The sequence below is a fragment of the Bos taurus genome, chromosome Y (assembly GCF_002263795.3).
Source record: "Bos taurus isolate L1 Dominette 01449 registration number 42190680 breed Hereford chromosome Y, ARS-UCD2.0, whole genome shotgun sequence".
NCBI lineage: Eukaryota > Metazoa > Chordata > Mammalia > Artiodactyla > Bovidae > Bos > Bos taurus.
The window spans coordinates 50,075,664-50,095,897 of NC_082638.1; the positions used below are offsets into that span (position 1 = coordinate 50,075,664).

At 39.8% G+C, this 20,234-nt stretch overlaps 1 protein-coding gene across 1 annotated transcript; it reads right to left on the minus strand.

The window, feature by feature from the left end:
• Nucleotides 1-4,291: 4,291 nt before the first annotated feature.
• Nucleotides 4,292-15,325, minus strand: LOC132344705 (zinc finger protein 280B-like). The gene is made up of 2 exons (XM_059884349.1): nt 15,175-15,325; nt 4,292-6,090 (listed from the first exon to the last, which is right to left on the minus strand). Exon 2 carries the CDS (start codon nt 6,017-6,019, stop codon nt 4,388-4,390), a length of 1,632 nt encoding a protein of 543 aa, XP_059740332.1. The 5' UTR covers nt 6,020-6,090; nt 15,175-15,325; the 3' UTR covers nt 4,292-4,387.
• Between the last annotated feature and the right edge of the window lie 4,909 nt (nt 15,326-20,234).

Genomic DNA, 20,234 nt, shown 5'->3' on the forward strand with positions numbered 1-20,234 from the left:
TGACACCCACTCTGTTGTTGTTGTTCATTGCAGTCTCCTAGTCTCTATTTGCAATCCCATGGACCCATCCTGTTCCATAGCTATAAATCCTAGTTGTGTCCCTACTGGAGTCAGACTTAAAGCTCAATCTCTCCTGTATTATAAGACCCAGCTCTAGTACTCTTACTTTGAATAAAGTTTTTCTTACCACTTTTAGTAAGTGTTATGCATAATTTTTTAACATTTCCAAGTTCTGTTAGTAGGGATTATTCTCAAAGGAATAGTTTTGTACCTTTACTTTTTATACTGTATTCATTTGGGGAAACAAATTTTTAGAATTAAAACATTTCATGTTTTTACCATACAAACAGAAAATAGCTTTAAAATACATTTATATATACTAAAAAAAATGTAGTAATCTGAAAAGGATGTGTATATAGACATGTCAGTGTATATAAACACATACCCTCAGAGCTCCAAGGAAAACTTAATTCTCAGTAAACTATAAATTAAAACATTCAGCCTGCAAAGAGTGAAATCTTTGGAATTAACTTGCCAAAAAATTGTAGAGAATGAAATATTAGTTAAAAAATGTATACATAAAAATATTTGGGATTTAGACAAAATTTGCTATTTAAATAAAGTTAGGTCAAGCCCTAAACAATCTATTTAAAAAAAGAAAGAAAGAAAGACTCTGCATCACGTAATAACCTATATTGGAAAAGAACCTAAAAAAGAATAGATATGTATCTGTATAATTAAATCACGGTGGTATACATCTGAAACACAACATTGTAAATCAAATATATTTCCATTAAAATTTGTAAAGAAAGCCTTTAAAAGACAAGGTTATAAGGAAAAAGTCGTAAGGAAAGTAGAAGGTATATATGAATTGAAACAAAAATAGAAAACAACAAAAATAAAACTTGTTGGGATAAGAAAACAAGAGCTGCTTCTTGGAAAAACAAAATTAGAAACACTGATACAACTGTGGCAATCTAATAAGGGGAAGAGGAGGTTAATTCCAGTACTAGAAATGAGAAATGGAATGTGGTTCTGAAACTATAATGTTCAAATCTGAGTGGAACTACTTTTGTTTCAGGAAAGATCCAGTCAAGCAAAACCCTGGGGAAAGAAAGGGAAGGAAAGAAAGAGGAAGAGAGTCAGGGAAAGAAAGGAAAAAAAGGAAAGGAAGGGAGAAAGATAGAAAAGGAAATGTCTCAACAGATATTGTAAACTTTCCAATAAAACAATTCTCTTTAAAATCTAAAAACAGAAATAGAAATTCATTAAGCCATATCCTCATTGCCTTTGATGGTACTAAGAACAAGAAAACCCATTTACACATCAGTGTTTAGAATTTGTGGCAAACACAATAAGATTATGAAAAAAAATAGAAATATGCCGTTATTTGTAAAAATATGGACAGCAGAAATATTTTTGTAAAAAACATTTTATTTCTATAAATAGTAATTTTACTTAGAATGTTTTGGCAACATTAATAAAACAATAAATTTTACCTGAAAGAACAAGCAAAGTAGACAAGGAATTCACAAAGAGCAATAACAAAATAGTGATCTTGACAGATATTCAATACATTTGTAAACAAAACAAAGTGTCATTGCCTGAAAAAAATACAGAGGTATCAACAGAAAAACAGAGGAAGCTCCTGAAATAACTCAACTATTAACTATATTTTATTTGCAGGCACAGAAACTGACTCAAGCTAATTCTAAGACGCAAAGCCCTGATGTTATTATCTCTTCTCAGTTTGTGTGTGTGTGTGTGTGTGTGTGTGTGTGTGTAAAGTAGGAAATTTAGGCTGGAGAGGTAAGAAGAGGGTAGAGACTTAAAGTGCCTTTAAGGAGGAGGAGGAAATGGAGGGGGTTGAGGATTTCATTGTGTGATTTGAACAGCACTGGTGAAGCTCAAACAAGGGAGGTAGCAAGCCATGCAGGCCTAGGGGAAGAGCATTTCCAGAAGAACAGCAGTTGCAAAGTTTTTGGATTGGCAAGAAATGTATTTGCTTAAGGAAAAGCAAGGCCAGTGTTGTCAAAAAACAGGGCACCAGTGGGGAAAATAGTAGAGTAGAATGACAGAGAATGGAAGAGAGGAAGTAGTCAAGGACCATATCCCTGGGACCTTTTTATTTGGCAATAAATACAACTTGTACTCCTGATGAGCATACTTCAGAGCAAACAACAGTAACTGTGTTCAAAATACTAAGCAACAGTAAAAACATATAAATAAAACATTTCGTATTTTTACTACAGAAATAGAATAAAGGAGATAAGAATGCAATAGTCTGTACATTTATTTATACATAGATTTCTCACATAAGATCAGAACACACACACACACACACATTTTATACAACTAAAAGTGGTTTAAACTGACACTTTGCAAAGTGCTTTGGCCCAAGAAAATTAACTGGAAAGGCCTAGTAATATATTCAAAGTGCAAACCAATCAATCAAGCATTGAATAAATAAATACAACCTACTTGTATTTGAATTTACACTCAAGAAATTATCTAAAATGGAGATAATAGGCTTACTATAGCTTAGTCATCTGTACTCCTTCCGCTTCCGTTCTGAGATGGATGCTAATACCTTGGTGATTACCACTTCCCAGGGTTTTGTGAAAGCTTAGAGCATTTAAATAAATTGTGGAAGGGGAAAAAATAGTGGGGAGAGACAAAGAGGAGGAGAAAGGAAGAGGAAATGGAGAGATTTCTCCTGGCATAGGTATACAGCCAGGATGCCAGGTTCCTTGAATGGTGCACAGAGATTGCTAGGTAACTGTGCCAGAAGTGGAGAAAGTATGGCATTCAACTCCAGGAGGAGACTCAACTCCAGGAACACACAGAGGAAGCCAAGTGTGCTGATGTTCAGGAACCAATATTTAGAGGGTACCCTGCAGGTCTGTGAAAGAGCTCTTGGAGACCGCAAGTAAAAAGGTTTCCACAAGTATAATCACAGACTAGATAGCTGGATAGAGTAGAGGAAGGATAATAATTCTATGACCTGATAATTACTGAAATAAATGAGACAATTCCTGCACATTAGACGGTGTCAAGTAAGACTGAAAATCAGTATTAGTTTGATAAAATGGGAAATTACCCACACAAAGAATTAGCTGTTAACTGCAATACATTCATATTCAAGGCAAGATAAGATACAAAACTGAAATCTTCACGTGTTCAACTAGGGTAAGATACATGTAACTGGAAAAGGTAAGGAAAAGTTCTATAGAGGGTTTAATCACCCTGGACCCTTCGTATCCACTACATTTACTATTCTCAGACAACTCCATTGTAGCTTAAGGGTAAGAGAACTAAATTTAGCCCAATTCATAAACTGAACAGATTCCCTGTGTTTGATCCTTTTCAGTTAAAACTATGGGTCCAGTACAAATCAAACTGGATGTCAAGGCTTTTTTACTTGGGAATCTTAACTTGCTTTACTTTTGTACTTTTACTTTTGTGACTGAGACAGATATGGCTACTTCACTGTGACTAAAGGCTAGCCAAATGGGAAAGGGGATGGAATGAATCAAAATTCCCCTTTTGATCACTCAACAGGAGGTCCACAGGAACCATGCCTCATTCTATTAACTATTTCTGCTTCCCCAACTGCAGTCAATGATAACACAGGGCCTGCTTGATGCTTGCAGGGGCCTCTCACCAAACACAGGCATTTAAATGGTTGGCTTCCTTGAGATGTCCCTGGGCTAGGTAAAGACACTCTGAGACAGTGTTCCTTCTGCCTTGGCTCCATGCCTGGAGGGAATGCATACCTCTTCCTCCAATGGGACAAGAAGCCACAGCTCTCCACTGACTAAATCCCATGTCTGGTCCCAACTCACATCATAGCTTCTCCATCAACTTCTCCACACCAGGCTTTTGGAGCCAGGTTATCTTAGATCAGCACAACAGAGGCACTTCGGAGAGTTCAGCAGCACAAGGGAACATACAATAACAAAGCCATTCCAATCTGGCTATATAGTTAATATTGAGATAGTCAAGGCATGAAAACAGTTGAAAATTATGTTGCTAAAACACTCTACAGATTATATGTATAGCAGAGCTTTCGAACTTACAAATAACATGAAATACCAAAATAGGCTGTTACTTTTCCTTTCGCCACCTCTCTCGTTCTCTCTCTCTCACACACACACGCACACATACTTTTTAGTGCTAAGACAACTGTATGAAAAACAGGTAATATATTTTTAAATAACATCTCAATATTCAAACGAAACTATGTTCCATGTATTTAAAACAAAAACACATAAATTACACATTGGTTTCTCTGTATTTATTATTGAATCATGCTATAGTTGAATTTTTTGTTTTTAATGGAGTTTATAACTTTGAAATACTTGCTTCAGACTTACTTAAAGTAGAATTAACTGGGTTTTTTTGACCTCCTACTTTTAGATTTGGGGGGTGATGGTTCAGAATCAGATGCGTTCACAGTAATGGATGCTACTTCCACCAATCCTGGTTGAAGGGGTTCCAGTGATACCTGAATAACAACTTTTGTTTCAGGAGGTAATCCTTCTAGCTGCTTAGGCTTCTTAAACATTTGATGACACTGGGTCTTGTGCTCCCTTTTCTCTTTACAAGTTAAAAATTGTAGCCGACATTTGGAACACTGGTGAAAACTCTTTGCCCAGTGCTGTCTATAATGACATATGTATAGTGCTTCAGTTTTAAAAATTTGGAGACAAAAGGGGCAAAGTAAATTCTTAGTGTTAGCATGGTATGCTCTGAAATGTGCATCCACATCTGCAAAGAATGATGATCTGTAACTGCAAACCTGGCATACATAGGGCATTTCACCAGGCTTATGATTATCTTTCATGTGCTGTAAGAGAATCTGATCTGCCTCAAAGGACAATTCACAGATTTTACAGACTGTGCAGGGCTCCTGGGAAGTGTGGACACTTTCAATGTGACACTGCAGCTGGAAGGGCGTAGGAAACTGGCGGTGGCAGTGCTGGCAGGTGGTGTGGTATTTCCAGCTGTCACATCTCAGCCTCTCAAGTTCCAAATGGTGCTTCATGTGATTCATAAACTCAACATTTTTTAGAACCTTCAAGCAGCTGTGGCATTTAAAGACTGTGTGAGTTTTCGGTTCTGGCTGCCCATCTCCTATATGCTGTCCATAGTAGAAGTCACGAAGTAACACAATCAGATTGCCTTCTGTGGGATCAGCAAACTTATTTTGACTTGATACACTTGGAAAGTCAGTTTTTGTCAATACATTTCCCCCTAAAGGACTTACAGGCTTGCAATGAACATTGTCCTTTGGAAAAGCTGTTGGACAAGGTTCTCCACTCTGAACATGGCTTAATGAGTTATGAACACTGTCTGGTGTGCTTTGCTGAGTAGTCACTGTATGAAAAGTACCTGAAAGGGACAAAGCTAAAGAATGTTCTCCTATAATTCCATCACTGAGTGTAGGCCTTTTGGGACTTGTGCTATTTGTTTCAGAAGTGGAAAGTCGCTTTGATACACGAGGACTTTTATCCATATCTCCTGCAGAAACTGCTGTTTCTACTGGATGCTGCAATGAACTTGTGAAGGTAATCAAAGGAGAACATAACTCTGAAAAGCTATTAGGCACTATTTGTGGTGAAATATTTTTAGAATCCGCTTTGGACAAAGGCTCAATAATAATAGGACTATCTGTTGATCTTGATTCAGAGACAGAAAGTGGCAAGACAGTCTTTGCTTCTGATGTAGGAGTCACATGACTAACAGGCTGTAATTTCTGAGCATTATCTTTCCTGAAGTGACCATACCTATTTCTCCTTGAACAAGAACCTGGGTTAACTCTGTTCAGTACGTTTGAAATGACTGGTTTTGAATTTGAGGTCATCCCAACAAAGATCACATCATCATCCTCATGTACATGTTCCACTCCAACCAAGATGAGTTCAGCATCTTCATCATTTACTAGTTTGGTTTCTCCCTCACTTTTCTGTGGTTCTGGCTCTTGTTCTTCTTCACATGACATCCATGGTGGTTCCATATTTTAAATACTTTTTTGTTCTTGGAGGGTGTGACCACAAGTCCCAGTGCTTCCTTTAAATAAACTGCCACCTAGGTATAAATATACTACATATTAGTTAAGTACAGAAAAATGTGCTATTTGGTTATCTCCAAAACTCTATGGTAGTTATAAACACCCTTATCTTACAAATAAAGATACTGAGCATCAAAGAGACTAAATGAAAGATGAATAACCTATGACTACAAGTCTACATGACTCAAGAATAATAGCTTTGTTCCATGTTGATTTTAATCTCTTCTAAGTAAAAAAAAAAAGAAAGATAAAGAAAAAACAGAATACCACCACTGATCATTAGGAGAAATCACATGTAAAGCACGAGTATTTTTACAACTGCACTATTGTACAGTGTTTAGAAACATGGACTTTGGAGTCAAAGAAGATGAAGCTGGAATTCTAAGTTAATCACACACCAGCTGCATCTTTTTGGGCAAATTTATAACTTTTAAATGTGTTTCCGCACCTTAAAGACAAACATGCTTATTTCTTAGACTTAAGGTTAAGCTCTTTTTAAAAAGCGTCAGCTATTTAATGGCATCTTGTTTTGTAGTAAAATTGGACAAAAAGTTATCTTAAATGCACATTACAACTGATTCACACATACTAATTTCATAAATGTTAATACAGAAAATAGGTAGCAAATTCAAATATAAAGTATCTATACACAGTTAACAAACAGCATAATTCAATGTCAAGCACTTAACACAGGCCTAGAAAATTGAGAATGAACTCTCTTGATAATCTCACCCCCAAAGCCACACTTATACATCCTAAATTTCTCCCTCTAATCCTGACTAAACTTAAATCCAACAATGCTTCATCCTTCATTCCACATTTCTCTTCCCCACATATCAGGCAAAGTCATGACAGTATTTCTCTAATACCAATATCAGACAGAGACATCAAACACACACACACACACACACAACGGATATTCTGTATGAATACAGATGCAAGAGTCCTCAACAAAATACTTGCAAACAAAACCTAACAACATATAAAAAAGATTATATACCATGATCACGTGGGATTTATGGAGGTATGCAAAGTTGGTTCATTATATGAAAGTCAATCGACATTATGCCATTTTAACACAATAAAGGACAAAAAACACATCTGCCTGCAGAAAAAGCATTTCCCTGAATCTAGCACCTTTTCATAACAGGGGTTAAAGTAAACCACTTAATAACTAAGAACAGAAGAGAACTTTCTCAAAGGGTACCTGTAAACGACCCACAGCTAAATCATACTTAATAATGAAACACTGAAAGCTTTCCCTATAAGATTGGGAACAACATAAGGAAGTCTATTCCACACTTTGGTTCAATATTATACTGGCAGTTCTATAACCAGAGCAATCAGGTAAGAAAAATGAATTGTTGTTGTTGCTTAAAACAAACAAACAAACAAACCAAAAAACAGCCTTCAGAATGGAAAGGAAAAAGTCAAAGTATATTGGAGATACCATACTTTTATATATAGAAAATCCCAAAGAAACCACAGGTATTAGAATTAATAAAAAGCTTGAAGAGTATGAGATAAATATTTTAAAAGTCAATCACATTTCTATACAGTAGCAACAAATGTTCTGAAAATGAAGTCAAGTAAACACTTGACTCTACATTAGCATTAAAAATAATACTTAGGATGTCACAAAGAGAAAGACAAATATCATATGGTATCACTTACATGTGGACTATAAACTATAACACAAATGAACTCATCTGTGAAACAGAAACAGACTCACAGACATAGTGAGCAGACTATGTGATTACCAAGAGAGGAAGGGTGGGGGAGGCATAGATTGGGAGCTGGTGACTAGCAGATGCAAACTATAATGTTAATATATAGAATAGATAAAAAAAAGATCCTACTGTGTAGCACAAGGAACTATATTCATAATTTGTGATAAACAGTAATGGGAAAGGATATGAAAAAAATTGTTCGTGCATGTGTGTGTGTTTACATATGAAGGAAAGGAAAGGTAAAAGGAAGGAAAGGAAAGGAAAACTCTTGGCAAGTATGTACAGAAACTGGACCTTGTGTGTTATGGATAGATTTTAAAATGGTGCAACTGCTACAGAAAACAGTCTAAAGCCTCCTCAAAAAATTAAAAATAGAACTACCACATGATTCATTAATTCCACTTCTGAATATAAATTCAAAAGAAGTTAACATGGGGTCTTGAGATATTTGCATAGCCATGCTCAAAGCAGCACTAATCACAACAACTAAGAGGTGGAAGCATCTAAACATCTATCAAATGTGATACATACATATAATGGAACATTATTAAGCCATATAAAGGAAATTCTGCCCCAAGCTACAACTTCATGATCACTTAAGACATCAAGCCAAAGGAAATAAGCCAGTCATAAAAAAGACAAAAGTGTATGTTTCCACTTATACGAAATATCTAATATAGTCAAGCAATAGAAAGGAACAAAGTGGAATGATGGAGTCCAGGGTCCATGGAAACAGGGAAGAAAAGAGGAGTTGTTGTTTAATGGGACAGGTGATGGGTACAGAGTTTCAATTTTGCAAGATGAAAAGGTGTAGAGATCTATTTCATAGCAATGTGATAAGGAATTCCATGATATTTCAGAGGTTAGGACTCCAAACTTTCCTATCAGGGGCCTGGGTATGATTCTCAACCAGGAAACTGTCATTTAAGCTGCATAGAACAGCTAAAAAAATGACAGCAACAAAAACAAAACAACACTGTGACTCTGTGTGTGTGTGTGTGTGTGTGTGTGTGTGTACTTGTGTGAGTTGCTCAGTCGTGTATGACTCATTGTGTCCCCATGGACTGTAGCCCACCAGGCTCCTTTGTCGATGGGATTCTCCAGGCAAGAATACTGGAGTGGGCTGCCATTTCTTTCTCCAAAAAGGCTGATGAAATTGTGTGAAATACTTAGCACGTAAAAATGGTTAAAATGGTAAAAATTTAAGTTAGATGTTTGGTTTTTTTACAACAATTAAAAAAAAAATCTAACAACCAGGAAAATAATTTGAATGGACTTTTCACCAAATATGATATGCAAATGGCCAACAATCACAAAAAATACTGCTTAACATGATTGAAAGTGAAAGAAAGTGAAGTCACTCAGTCATGTCCGACTCTTTTCGACCCCATGGATGGTAGCCTACAACGCTCCTCCATCCATGGGATTTTCCAGGCAAGAATGCTGGAGTGGATTGTCATTTCCTTCTCCAGAGGATCTTCCCAACCCAGGAATCGAACCCAGGTCTCCTGCATTGCAGGCAGACATCTTACCTTCTGAGCCACCAAGGAAGCCCGTAACAAAATGTAAATCAGTCTCAGTGAGATACTACTTCACACCTATTAGGTTGCTGCTGCTGCTAAGTCGCTTCAGTCCTGTCTGACTCTGTGCGACCCCATAGACGGCAGCCCACCAGGCTCCCCTGTCCCTTGGATTCTCCAGGTAAGAACACTTGAGTGGGTTGTCATTTCCTTCTCCGATGCATGAAAGTGAAAAGTGAAAGTGAAGTCGCTCAGCCGTGTCTGACTCTTAGTGACCCCATGGACTGTAGCCCACCAGGCTACTCCATCCATGGGATTTTCCAGGCAAGAGTACTGGAGTGGGGTGCCATTGCCTTCTCCTACCATTAGGTTGGCTGTAATCAAAAAGAGGAATAATAACAAGTGCTGCAGAGGATGTGGAGAAAAGGAATCTTCATATATTGTTGATGTAATTGCTGTAAAATAGTACAATCACTTTGGAAAAGTGGTTTGTCAGTACCTCAAAAATTAATATAGAGTAGCCATATGATCCAGAAATTTCACTCTTTTGTATATATCCATAAAAAATGAAAATGTTGAGTCCATGCAAAAACAGTGTTCACAGCAACATTATTCACAATAGCCACAAAGAATACACCATCCAAATATTATCCATTAGTTGATGAATGGATAAATAAATGGTGGTATATGCTCACAATGGACTACAGGTAAGCCACATACCATATTGATATACCATATTCAGCCATAAAAAAAAAATGTGCTGCTATACAGCCAAGATATGGATGAATCTTGAAAATACACAAACTAGGGGACTTTCCTGGAGATCCAGTGTTTAAGACTCTGCACAGGTTCCATCCCTGGGCTAGGAACTAAGATCCCACATGCCACATAGCTAGATAAATAAATATTTGAAAAGAAAACATGGCATCTGAATAAAGCCAGACACAAAGGTCACACATTGTATCTGGAAGAACTGTACATAGAAGAGAAGCAGGAAAGACAAGCATTCTATAATCCAAATGAAACATTTTTTTTTCAGGGAGGAGGAAATGAACTGCTCTAATAAAGGCTGCCAATAAATTAAATAAAATAACAACCTCAGGCTCTACTACAAAGCCACAATCATCAAGACAATATGGTACTGGCACAGAGACAGAAATATAGATCAATGGAAAAAAAACCAGAAAGCCCAGAGGTAAACCCACACACCTATGGACACCTTATCTTTGACAAAGGAGGCAAGAGTATACAATGGAGAAAAGACGATCTCTTTAACAAGTGGTGCTGGAAAACTTGTCAATCACTTGTAAAAGAATGAAAGCAGAACACTTTTTGGAGAAGGCAATGGCACCTGACTCCAGTACTCTTGCCTGGAAAATACCATGGACAGAGGAGCCTGGAAGGCTGCAGTTCATGGGGTCGCTAAGGGTCAGCCATGACTGAGTGATTTCACTTTCACTTTCCACTTTCATGCACTGGAGAAGAAAATGGCAACCAACTCCAGTGTTCTTGCCTGGAGAATCCCAGGGCCTGTGGAGCTTGGTGGGCTGCCGTCTATGGGGTTGCACAGAGTCGGACACGACTGAAGTGACTTAGCAGCAGTAGCAGAACACTTTTTAAACCATACACAAAAATAAACTCAAAATGGATTAAAGATCTAAACATAAGACCAGAAATGATAAAACTCCTAGAGGAGAACATAGGCAAAACACTCTCCGACATACATCATAGCAGGATCCTCTATGACCCACCTCCCAGAGTATTGGAAATAACAGCAAAAATAAACAAATGGGACCTAATTAATCGTAAAAGCTTCTGCACCACAAAGGAACTATTAGGAAGGTGAAAAGACAGGCTTCAGAATGGGAGAAAATAATAGCAAATGTAGCAACTGAAAAACAGCTAATCTCAAAAATATACAAGCAACTCCTGCAGCTCAATTCCAGAAAAATAAATAACCCAATCAAAAAATGGGCCAAAGAACTAAATATACATTTCTCCAAAGAAGACATACAGATGGCTAACAAACACATGAAAAAATGCTCAACAATCACTCATTATCAGACAAATGCAAATCAAAATCCACAATTAGGTACCATGTTACGCCAGTCAGAATGACTGCAATTCAAAAGTCTACAAGCAATACATGCTGGAGAGGGTGTGGAGAAAAGGGAACCCTCCTACACTATTGATGGGAATGCAAATTAATACAGCCACTATGGAGAACAGTGTGGAGATTCCTTAAAAAAAATAAGAAAAAAAAAAAAACCTGGAAATAGAACTGCCATACAACCCAGTGATCCCACTGCTGGGCACACACACTGAGGAAACCAGAATTGAAAGAGACATGTGTATCCCAATGTTCATCAAAGCACTGTTTATAATAGCCAGGACATGGAAGCAACCTAGATGACCATCAGCAGATGAATGGATCAGAAAGCTATGGTATGTATAAACAATGGAGTATTACTCAGCCATTTAAAAGAATATATTTGAATCAGTTCTAATGAGGTGAATTAAACTGGAGCCTATTATAAAGACTGAAGTAAGCCAAAAAGAAAAACACCAATACAGTATACTAACACATATATATGGAATTTAGAATGATGGTAACAACAACACTGTATGCAAGACAGCAAAAGAGACACAGATGTATAGAGTAGTGTTTTGGACTCTGTGGGAGAGGGAGGGGAGAATGATTTGGGAGAATGGCATTAAAGCATGTATAATATCATATTCGAAATGAATCGCCAGTCCAGGTTGAATGCAGGATACAGGAGGCTTGAGGCTGCTGCACTGGGATGACCAGAGGAATGGTATGGGGTGGGAGGTGGGAGGAGGGCTCAGGATGGGGAATACGTGTACACCCATGACGGGTTCATGTTGATATGGCAAAACCAATACAATATTGTAAATTTAAAATAATAATAATAATAAAATTTTTAAAAAATAAAAAAAATAAAAATTGACCACTGAGTTAAACATTTGGAATTCACTGGTGATCTTGACAAGAGTGGATTTAAAGGAAAATGAGAGAAATGGAGATAAAAAATTCTACAAACAACTCTGCAGAAGTCCATAATAAGAAAACATAAAATAAAAAAAGCAGAAGCAGGATGTGTCACAAAAGACAGATTTTTAACGAGAGGTGACATTATAGTCAGTCTGTTTGCTGATGGGAACCGTCCAGAGAAACAGAAAACTTAATCCAGGACAAAGAAGAGACTTGCTAGAATATCACTGAATAAACAAGAATTGAGTAGAAAATGGCAACCCACACCAGTATTCTTGCCTGGAAAATCCCATGGATGGAGGAGCCTGGTAGGCCACAGTCCTGGGGTTTTCCAAGAGTCAGACAGGGCTAAGAGACTTCACTTTCACTTTTCACTCTCAGGAATTGGAGAAGGAAATGCCAACCCACTCCAGTGTTCTTGCCTGGAGAATCCCAGGGCTGGGGGACCCTGGTGGGCTGCTGTCTATAGGATTGCACAGAGTCAGACATGACTGAAGTGACTTAGCAGCAGAAGCAACAGCACACAAGAAGTGAACACAAGCCAAATAATTTGCTCACAGTAACAAGACTGAGATCATATGCAGAAAGGCTGTCATGGTGGATTAATGGGTATGGTCGCCAGCCTTCAAGATGACCCTGTGAATCACATGTCCTGATATTCCCACCCCTATGTAGTTCTCTCTCAAACTATCACAGGGTTGACCTGTGAGACTAAGCAAATACAGAAGTGAAGATGTGTAACGTCTGAAAAAAGACTGCACTTTATCGTGGGTTCAAGTTCTTTCCTGAATCACTCATTCTGGGAAAAGACAGCAGCCTCCACACGAGCAGCCCCTTGGAGAGGCCCACAGAAGGAGGAACTGAGGCCTCATGAGTACAGCCAAGTGAGAGAACTTACATTCAATAAGCCAAGTTTTCAGAGGTTGCCAAACCAGATAAAAGCTTGACTACCACCTCAGGAGGGACCCTGAGGCTAAACTACCCAACTGGATTCTAGATCAATAGATATCAAGTGTAAGTTTTTTCAAACTATTCAATTTTGAGATAATATGTACAACACAAACAGTTCGAGGTATAATATCATTCACATCATACTTACACATAGAAGAGTTCTCCTATAAATATGGTAAAACTTAAAAAACACAAAACAAACCAAAACACCTAAAAACAGGAGTTGCCTGGCAGTCCAGTGGTTTGATTAGGACTCAGCCCTCTCACTGCCAGGATCCTGTGTTCGATCCCTGGTTGGGGAACTAATATCCTATGAAGCCACATGTTGTGACCAAAACAAAACATGCTGTCAAGTTCAAAGCTGTACCAGCAATAGATAACTATGCAACAGAGCTGTAGGCACAAGTTGCTGGGCATAAAGCTACCTATCATCTTGTTTACTGGCATGAAATGAACTCAGATGCTCCCCCACCCCCATCCAGTGGAGTTCAATTACTTAATGAAATAAAGCTCTTACAGGTGCAAAAATGAGCAAGTAATCCCATGTAAACATGTTAAATCACAACACATTTTCTCTGAATGAACCACTTTATTCATTTGGCCACGCTGCTTGGCTTGTGGGGTCCCAGTTCCCTGACCAGAAATTAAATCCAGACCACTGCAGTGAAAGCCAAGAATCCTAATCTCCAGGCCACAAGGGAATTCCCATACCTTCATTACTTTGCTTTTGTAGCTAAAACCTTAGGATATGTGCATTGCCCCATTTTAGCCTCACCAAGTGGTAGGAGTCAGCTCTACACAGCTTAAAACCCATGGTGCTCTTACTTTTTTTTCTTTCAAGAATGCAGGAGAAAGCAAGCCAGTAGCCTCCCTGCCTGCTTTTAATGTTTCAACTCAGAGAGCTTCAGAGTGACCTGAAACCATGATTGCCCTGAAGTCACCACCCGAAATCAGGGTCAGCTAATCCCCAGGAGAACTCTCTCTCTACAGCAACATGTCAGCCCATGAATGAAAGGAGAAAAACGGAAGGCAAGAAAGACACAACTTTGTTCCTTATTGTAAAAATGTCTGTCACCTTACCTCAGGGGCACACTGAAAACCTGAGTGCCCTTCCCAGGCAAGAGAAGGTCACATCCTGGGGTTGGGCAGAGGGAAAGGTCAGGGTGAGTCACGTCTTCCTGAAACATTCTAACCCCCAGGCCCTACCTGGTCCTATCCTACAGATGCTGACCAGGTGTCTCACACTCAACCAGAGCAAGTGATTGAACTCCTCTTCCCTGAGCTTCTTCCTCCCACCTCCCTTCTCTCAGTAACAAACAAACAGACAAACAAACAAATACCTCATCTGCCACCTTTTCGAACCAAAGGCCTGAATCTCGGGGCCCCCAGGGACAGGGGCAGCCCTGGAGTCCGAGGAGAGGCAGAGCAAACAGGAAAACGACCAAAGCACCGCGGCAGTGGAGAGGCCACTAGATTGATTTTTTTTTTTTTTTTTTTTGCTGTGCCCGCCTGACTGTGTCTGGTTGCAGAACCGGGTTGGGCCCGAGTCATAAACCCGCGTGAAGATTTGTGTATGTGTGTGTGTTTAAATATATTAAGTTCCACAGGAGACCTGGGAGGGGCGGGGGGCTGGGGGCATGACAGGCCCTTTCCGCGAGCTGGCTCGTCCCACCCCTAGGACAGGAAGGCTGCTGGAGAGCTGCTCACACCCAGACTAGAGAGGGGAGAGGGCGAAAGGGGCCTGGGGCCTGTAGGCCCGGCCTCAAACTCCCTCCTGGGCCCTCAGAGGCCGTCCCGCCGAGCAAGGCCCCGCCAGATTGGGGATCTGAGAAACCCTTCCCTGGGCACTCCGGCACCGCTTTGGCCGCACCAGGCCCCAGTCCTTACCGGTTCCCGTGGGCGGCGATGCCAGAACTGCCGGCAGCTCACCTGCACCTAAACAGTCCCTGGGTTAAGTCTGAGGAGGCAGGCCCGAGGGAACAACGCCTCCTCAGGCCTGGGACTCCGCTTCAACTGCCGGCGTGTCCACTGCCAAGGACGATTGGTTGCCAGGTGTTGACGCCTGCAATCGGATTGGCCGCTAGGCCGAGTTCCGCGCATGCGCGCGCGGTGGCCCCCTCTGGAGGCAACTGCTGGGGGTGTAGTCAGGCTGAACCTGAATCTGAAGTGTCTTGGGTCTGTCAAGATTGCGCAGCTCACCAAAGGGGAAAAAAGAAAAACAATAGATTGCACAGTCGCCAGGGCACAGGGCTGAGAACGACCTCCGAGTCTACCAGGGGACTTCAATGATGGTGTCTAGCACTCACAGCCCTCAGGGGTGACCTTCCCCTTGCTTAAGAAACTTGACCGTACACCTGGATCTTGAAGCCCCTTCTCTTGGAATTCCATTTTGCTCAATGCAGGGCAGCCTGCCCCCGATTTTGCACAGCTAGAGTGAGCTGAGCCGAGAAGACAACGGCAACCCACTCCAGTACTCTTGCCTGGAAAATCCCATGGACGGAGGAGCCTGGTAGGCTGCAGCGCATGCGGTCGCTACGAGTCGGGCACGACTGAGCGATTTCACTTTCACTTTTCACTTTCATGCATTGGAGAAGGGAAGGGCAACCCACTCCAGTATTCCTGCCTGGAGAATCCCAGGGACAGAGGAGCCTAGTGGGCTGCTGTCTATGGGGTCGCACAGAGTCAGACGGGACTGAAGCGACTTAGCAGCAGCCTAGTGAGCTGAGAATGAGCTTTACTTCTTTTTCTTTCTTTTTTTTTTTTTTAATTTTAGAGCCTACACTTTTTAATGGCTGAGGAAAACCGAAAAGCATATTATTTTCTGACGTGAAAATTGTGTGAAGTTCAATTTTTGGTGTCCTTAAAGTTGAAACAGGGACTTGCCAGTTCCTTTGGTTATTGTCTATGACTGAAAACTTGATCAATCGTCAAAGATCATATTCGCAAAGCCTAAAATAGTTCTTTTTGGGCCCTTTACAGAATCTTTTTAAAATGCTCTGTTCTGCAGGAAGTCTCCTAGTAGTCATATGGGGGAATAAAGTCTTGGTTTTGTTACAATATTTTCTTCTCTATTATACTCATTTTTCATTCTTTATTAATTGCATTCCTTCTTATCACTATAAGTTTGTTCTGTTGCGCATCTTTACAACTTTTTGAGATGGTTATTTGTAACTCTCATTTCTCTTATATGTAATACTATAAGTTTACTTTAATTTGTTGTCGTTGTTGTTCAGTCCGTCAATCATGTAGGACTCTTTGCAACCCCATGCACTGCACGCAGCACACCAGGCTTCGCTGTCCTTCACTATCTCCTGGAGTTTGCTCAGACTCATGTCCATTTAGTTGGTGATACTATCCAACCATCTCATCCTTTGCTGCCCACTTCTTCCTGCCCTCAGTCTTTCCCAGCATCAAGGTCTTTTCCAATGAGTTGGCTTTTCACATCAGGTGGCCAAACTATTGGATCTTCAGCTTCAGCATCAGTCCTTCCAGTGAATATTCAGAGTTGATTTCCTTTACGATTGACTGCTGAATCTTGCTGTCCAAGGGACTCTCAAGAGTCTTCGCCAACACCACAGATCAAGAGCATCAATTCTTTGGCACTCAGCCTTCTTTATGATCCAACTGTCACATCCATACATGACTGCTGGAAAAACCATAGCTGTGACCAGATGGACTTTGTCAGCAAAGTAATGTCTCTGTGTTTTAATATGCTGTCCAGGTTTGTCATAGCTTTTCTTCCAAGGGGCAAATATCTTTTAATTCCGTGGCTGCAGTCACCACCCACAATCATTTTGGACCCCAGGAAAATAAAGTCTGTCACTGTTTCCATCGTTTCTCCATACAACTTTAACTGTGTCTCACAATTTTTGCTGCATAGTTTGTTCATTATCATTCACTTCAAGTATATCCTAATATTCTCTTCTTAAGACAAAGATTATATATTGTATGGGCTTCCCTGGTACCTCAACTGGTAAAGAACTTTCCAGCCAATGCTGGAGACACAAGAGGCCTGGGTTCGATCCTGGGTCAGGAAGATTCCCCTGGAGAAAAAAATGGCAATCTGCTCCAGTAGTCTTGCCTGAAAATTCCATGGAGATATATATTATGGATTAATGTAGTTAGTGATATTTTCCAAATGAATGGCATTTTAAAAGATGTTTCTTTGTCAATTTCTCATGATTGCATATGGTCAGATCACACAATATAAATATTATTGATCCTTTGTATTTGAAGATTTCAATTCAGTTAAGTGTACCATACTTTAGATTTCCATTCCAGTGAAGTCAAAATGAAGAGGGTGTGATGTAGACAAAATACTTGCAATACCTAAAATATATATCTGTGAAATGACCTCCATTAAGCCTCACAATTATTCCAGCATCTTTCAGTAGGGTACCTTTAACTAAGTTCCAGGTTTTATGCAAATTTTACCAGCTTTTCCAAAAATGTTCTTTTCCAGTTTCATATTCCCATACAGGATACTGAACTGCATGAGGATATATAGCCAAAAGCTACAGATACCTCCCTTAGTTTACTCTGGTCTATAGCAGTTTCCTAAACTTTCCTTGCTTTACATGACTTTTGACAATTCTCAGGAGTCCTTCAGGGACAGGCATTTTGCACAATGACTCTCAATATGGGTTTGATATGTTTCTCCTGGTTGCACTGGGGTTTATATATTTTTAGAACTATACCTCCAAGGCAAAATATCTTTCTTATCACTTCCCATCAAGGATTCATACTATCAATACGACTTACCACTAGTTCCTCTGCTATAAAGTTATCTCCTTCCCTCTGACATATTCTGTTCTTTAGAAACAAGTCACTAAACCCAGCCTACACTTGGGGAGGGGCATGGACTCTCATCTTGAGGAAAATATCTAAGAGAAACACAAGTTACTGAGTATACAAATTAATTGAAACTCATTTATAAGGAAGATCTGGTTCTTCTAGCCATATCTTTTCATTTTAAATTAATTTAATTAAATTAAAGTAAAGACTTAAGAGGTTTCCCAGGTGGTGCTAGTGGTAAAGAACTTGCCTCCCAATGCAGGAGATGTAAAAGACACCCAGGTTCAGGAAGATCCCCTGGAAAGGGAAATGGCGACCCCTGCCCATATTATTGCCTGGGTAATCCCATGGAGAGAGGAGCCTGGCAGGCTACACTGATGAGGTCACAAAGAGTCAGACAGGACTGAAGCTGCTGAACACACACAAAGATTTAATACCTCAGTCACACTAGCTACATTTTAACATCTCCAAAGTGGCATATTAGACAAGGACATAGAAAACATATTCATTGAGAATTCCCTAGTGATCTGGTTGTTAGGGCTTTGTGCTTCCACTGCAGGGGGCAGAGATTCCATCCCTGGTTGAAGATCTAAATCCCTTAATCCTCACAGCAAAGCCAAAAAAAAAAAATCCTACCAGATGAACACTCCATCTGAAAATTCAGATAAAGGATATAAACAGGTAACCTCAGAGAAGAGAAACATACGCATTTATATATGTGAAAAGCTGGTTGTCCTTATTAGGGCATACATGTAACAATTATTTAAAAGTTTTCTATTGCTGCAGAAACTTCTGGGAATAGCACTGACTTAGATCATTGTTTTGCCAACCTTTCTTCTTTTCAAATGTAATGCACATTAACACATGAAACTGCTTTATCTCCATCTCACAATTTTTCTGTTTTCAATATCATTCAGCTTAAATATTTTATTTTTCCCATAACAATTTCTCTCAGGACCAGTAAGTTATTCAGGTTCAGAAGCAGGAGTAGGAGGAGCCTAAACCACAATATTAAAGAAGCTTGTGAGTTACAGATGGAGAAGGTAATGGCACCCCACTCCAGTACTCTTGCCTGGAAATCCCCATGGACAGAGGAGCCTGGTAGGCTGCAGTCCATGGGATCCCTAAGAATCTGACATGACTGAGCGACTTCACTTTCACTTTTCTCCTTCATGCATTGGAGAAGGAAATGGCAACCCACTCCAGTGTTCCCAGGGATGGGGGAACCTGGTGGGCTGTGTGACCTATGGGGTTGCACAGAGTCAAACACGACTGAAGTGACTTAGAAGCATTAGTGAATTACAGAGGTGCCACTTTCACACTTTGGGTTCCTGGCAATCCTTAATCTATCCTCAGCCTGGGTGAAGTTATATTGCTTCATTTTCAAACTTTGGGAGTTATTTCCTCCGTATTTATCTTTCTAGGTTTTTGTTTGGCCATGCCACGGAACCTGTGGGATCTTAGTTCCATAACCAGGGTGTTGAACCCTGGCCATTGGCAGTGAAAGCATCAAGTCCTAACCACTGAACCACCAGGGAATTCTCATATCTTTTTCTTTCTTTCTTTCAAATATTTATTCATTTACTTGGCTGTGCTTGGTTTTAGTTCCAGCACAAGGACTCTTCAGTCTTCACTGTAGCATGTGGGAGGCAGGATTTTTAACTCTCACATGCAGTATTTTTAGTAGCAGTATGTGGGATCTAATGCCCTGACCAGGGAATGAATTTGGACTCCCTAATTGGGGAGCACTGAGTCTTACTACTGGACTACAGAGATGTCCTTCCCATGGTCAAACCGAGGTCTCCCACATTACAAGTGAATTCCTTACTGTCTGAGCCACTGTGGCTTTGACTATAACAACTTTGGTCAGCAGAGTGATGCCTTTGCTTTTTTTTTAAATGCTATCTATGTTTGTCATAGCTTTTCTTCCAAGGAGCTAGCTACTTTTAATTTTGTGGTTACATTCACCATCCACAGTGATTTTGGAGTTCAAGAAAATAAGATCTGCTGTTATTTTCACTTTTTCTCCATTTGTTTGCCATGAAGTGATGGGACCAGATGTCACAATGTTCATTTTTTGAATATTGAGTTTTAAGCCTACCTTTTCACTCTCCTCTTTCCCTGTCATCAAGAGGATCTTCATTTTCTGTTAT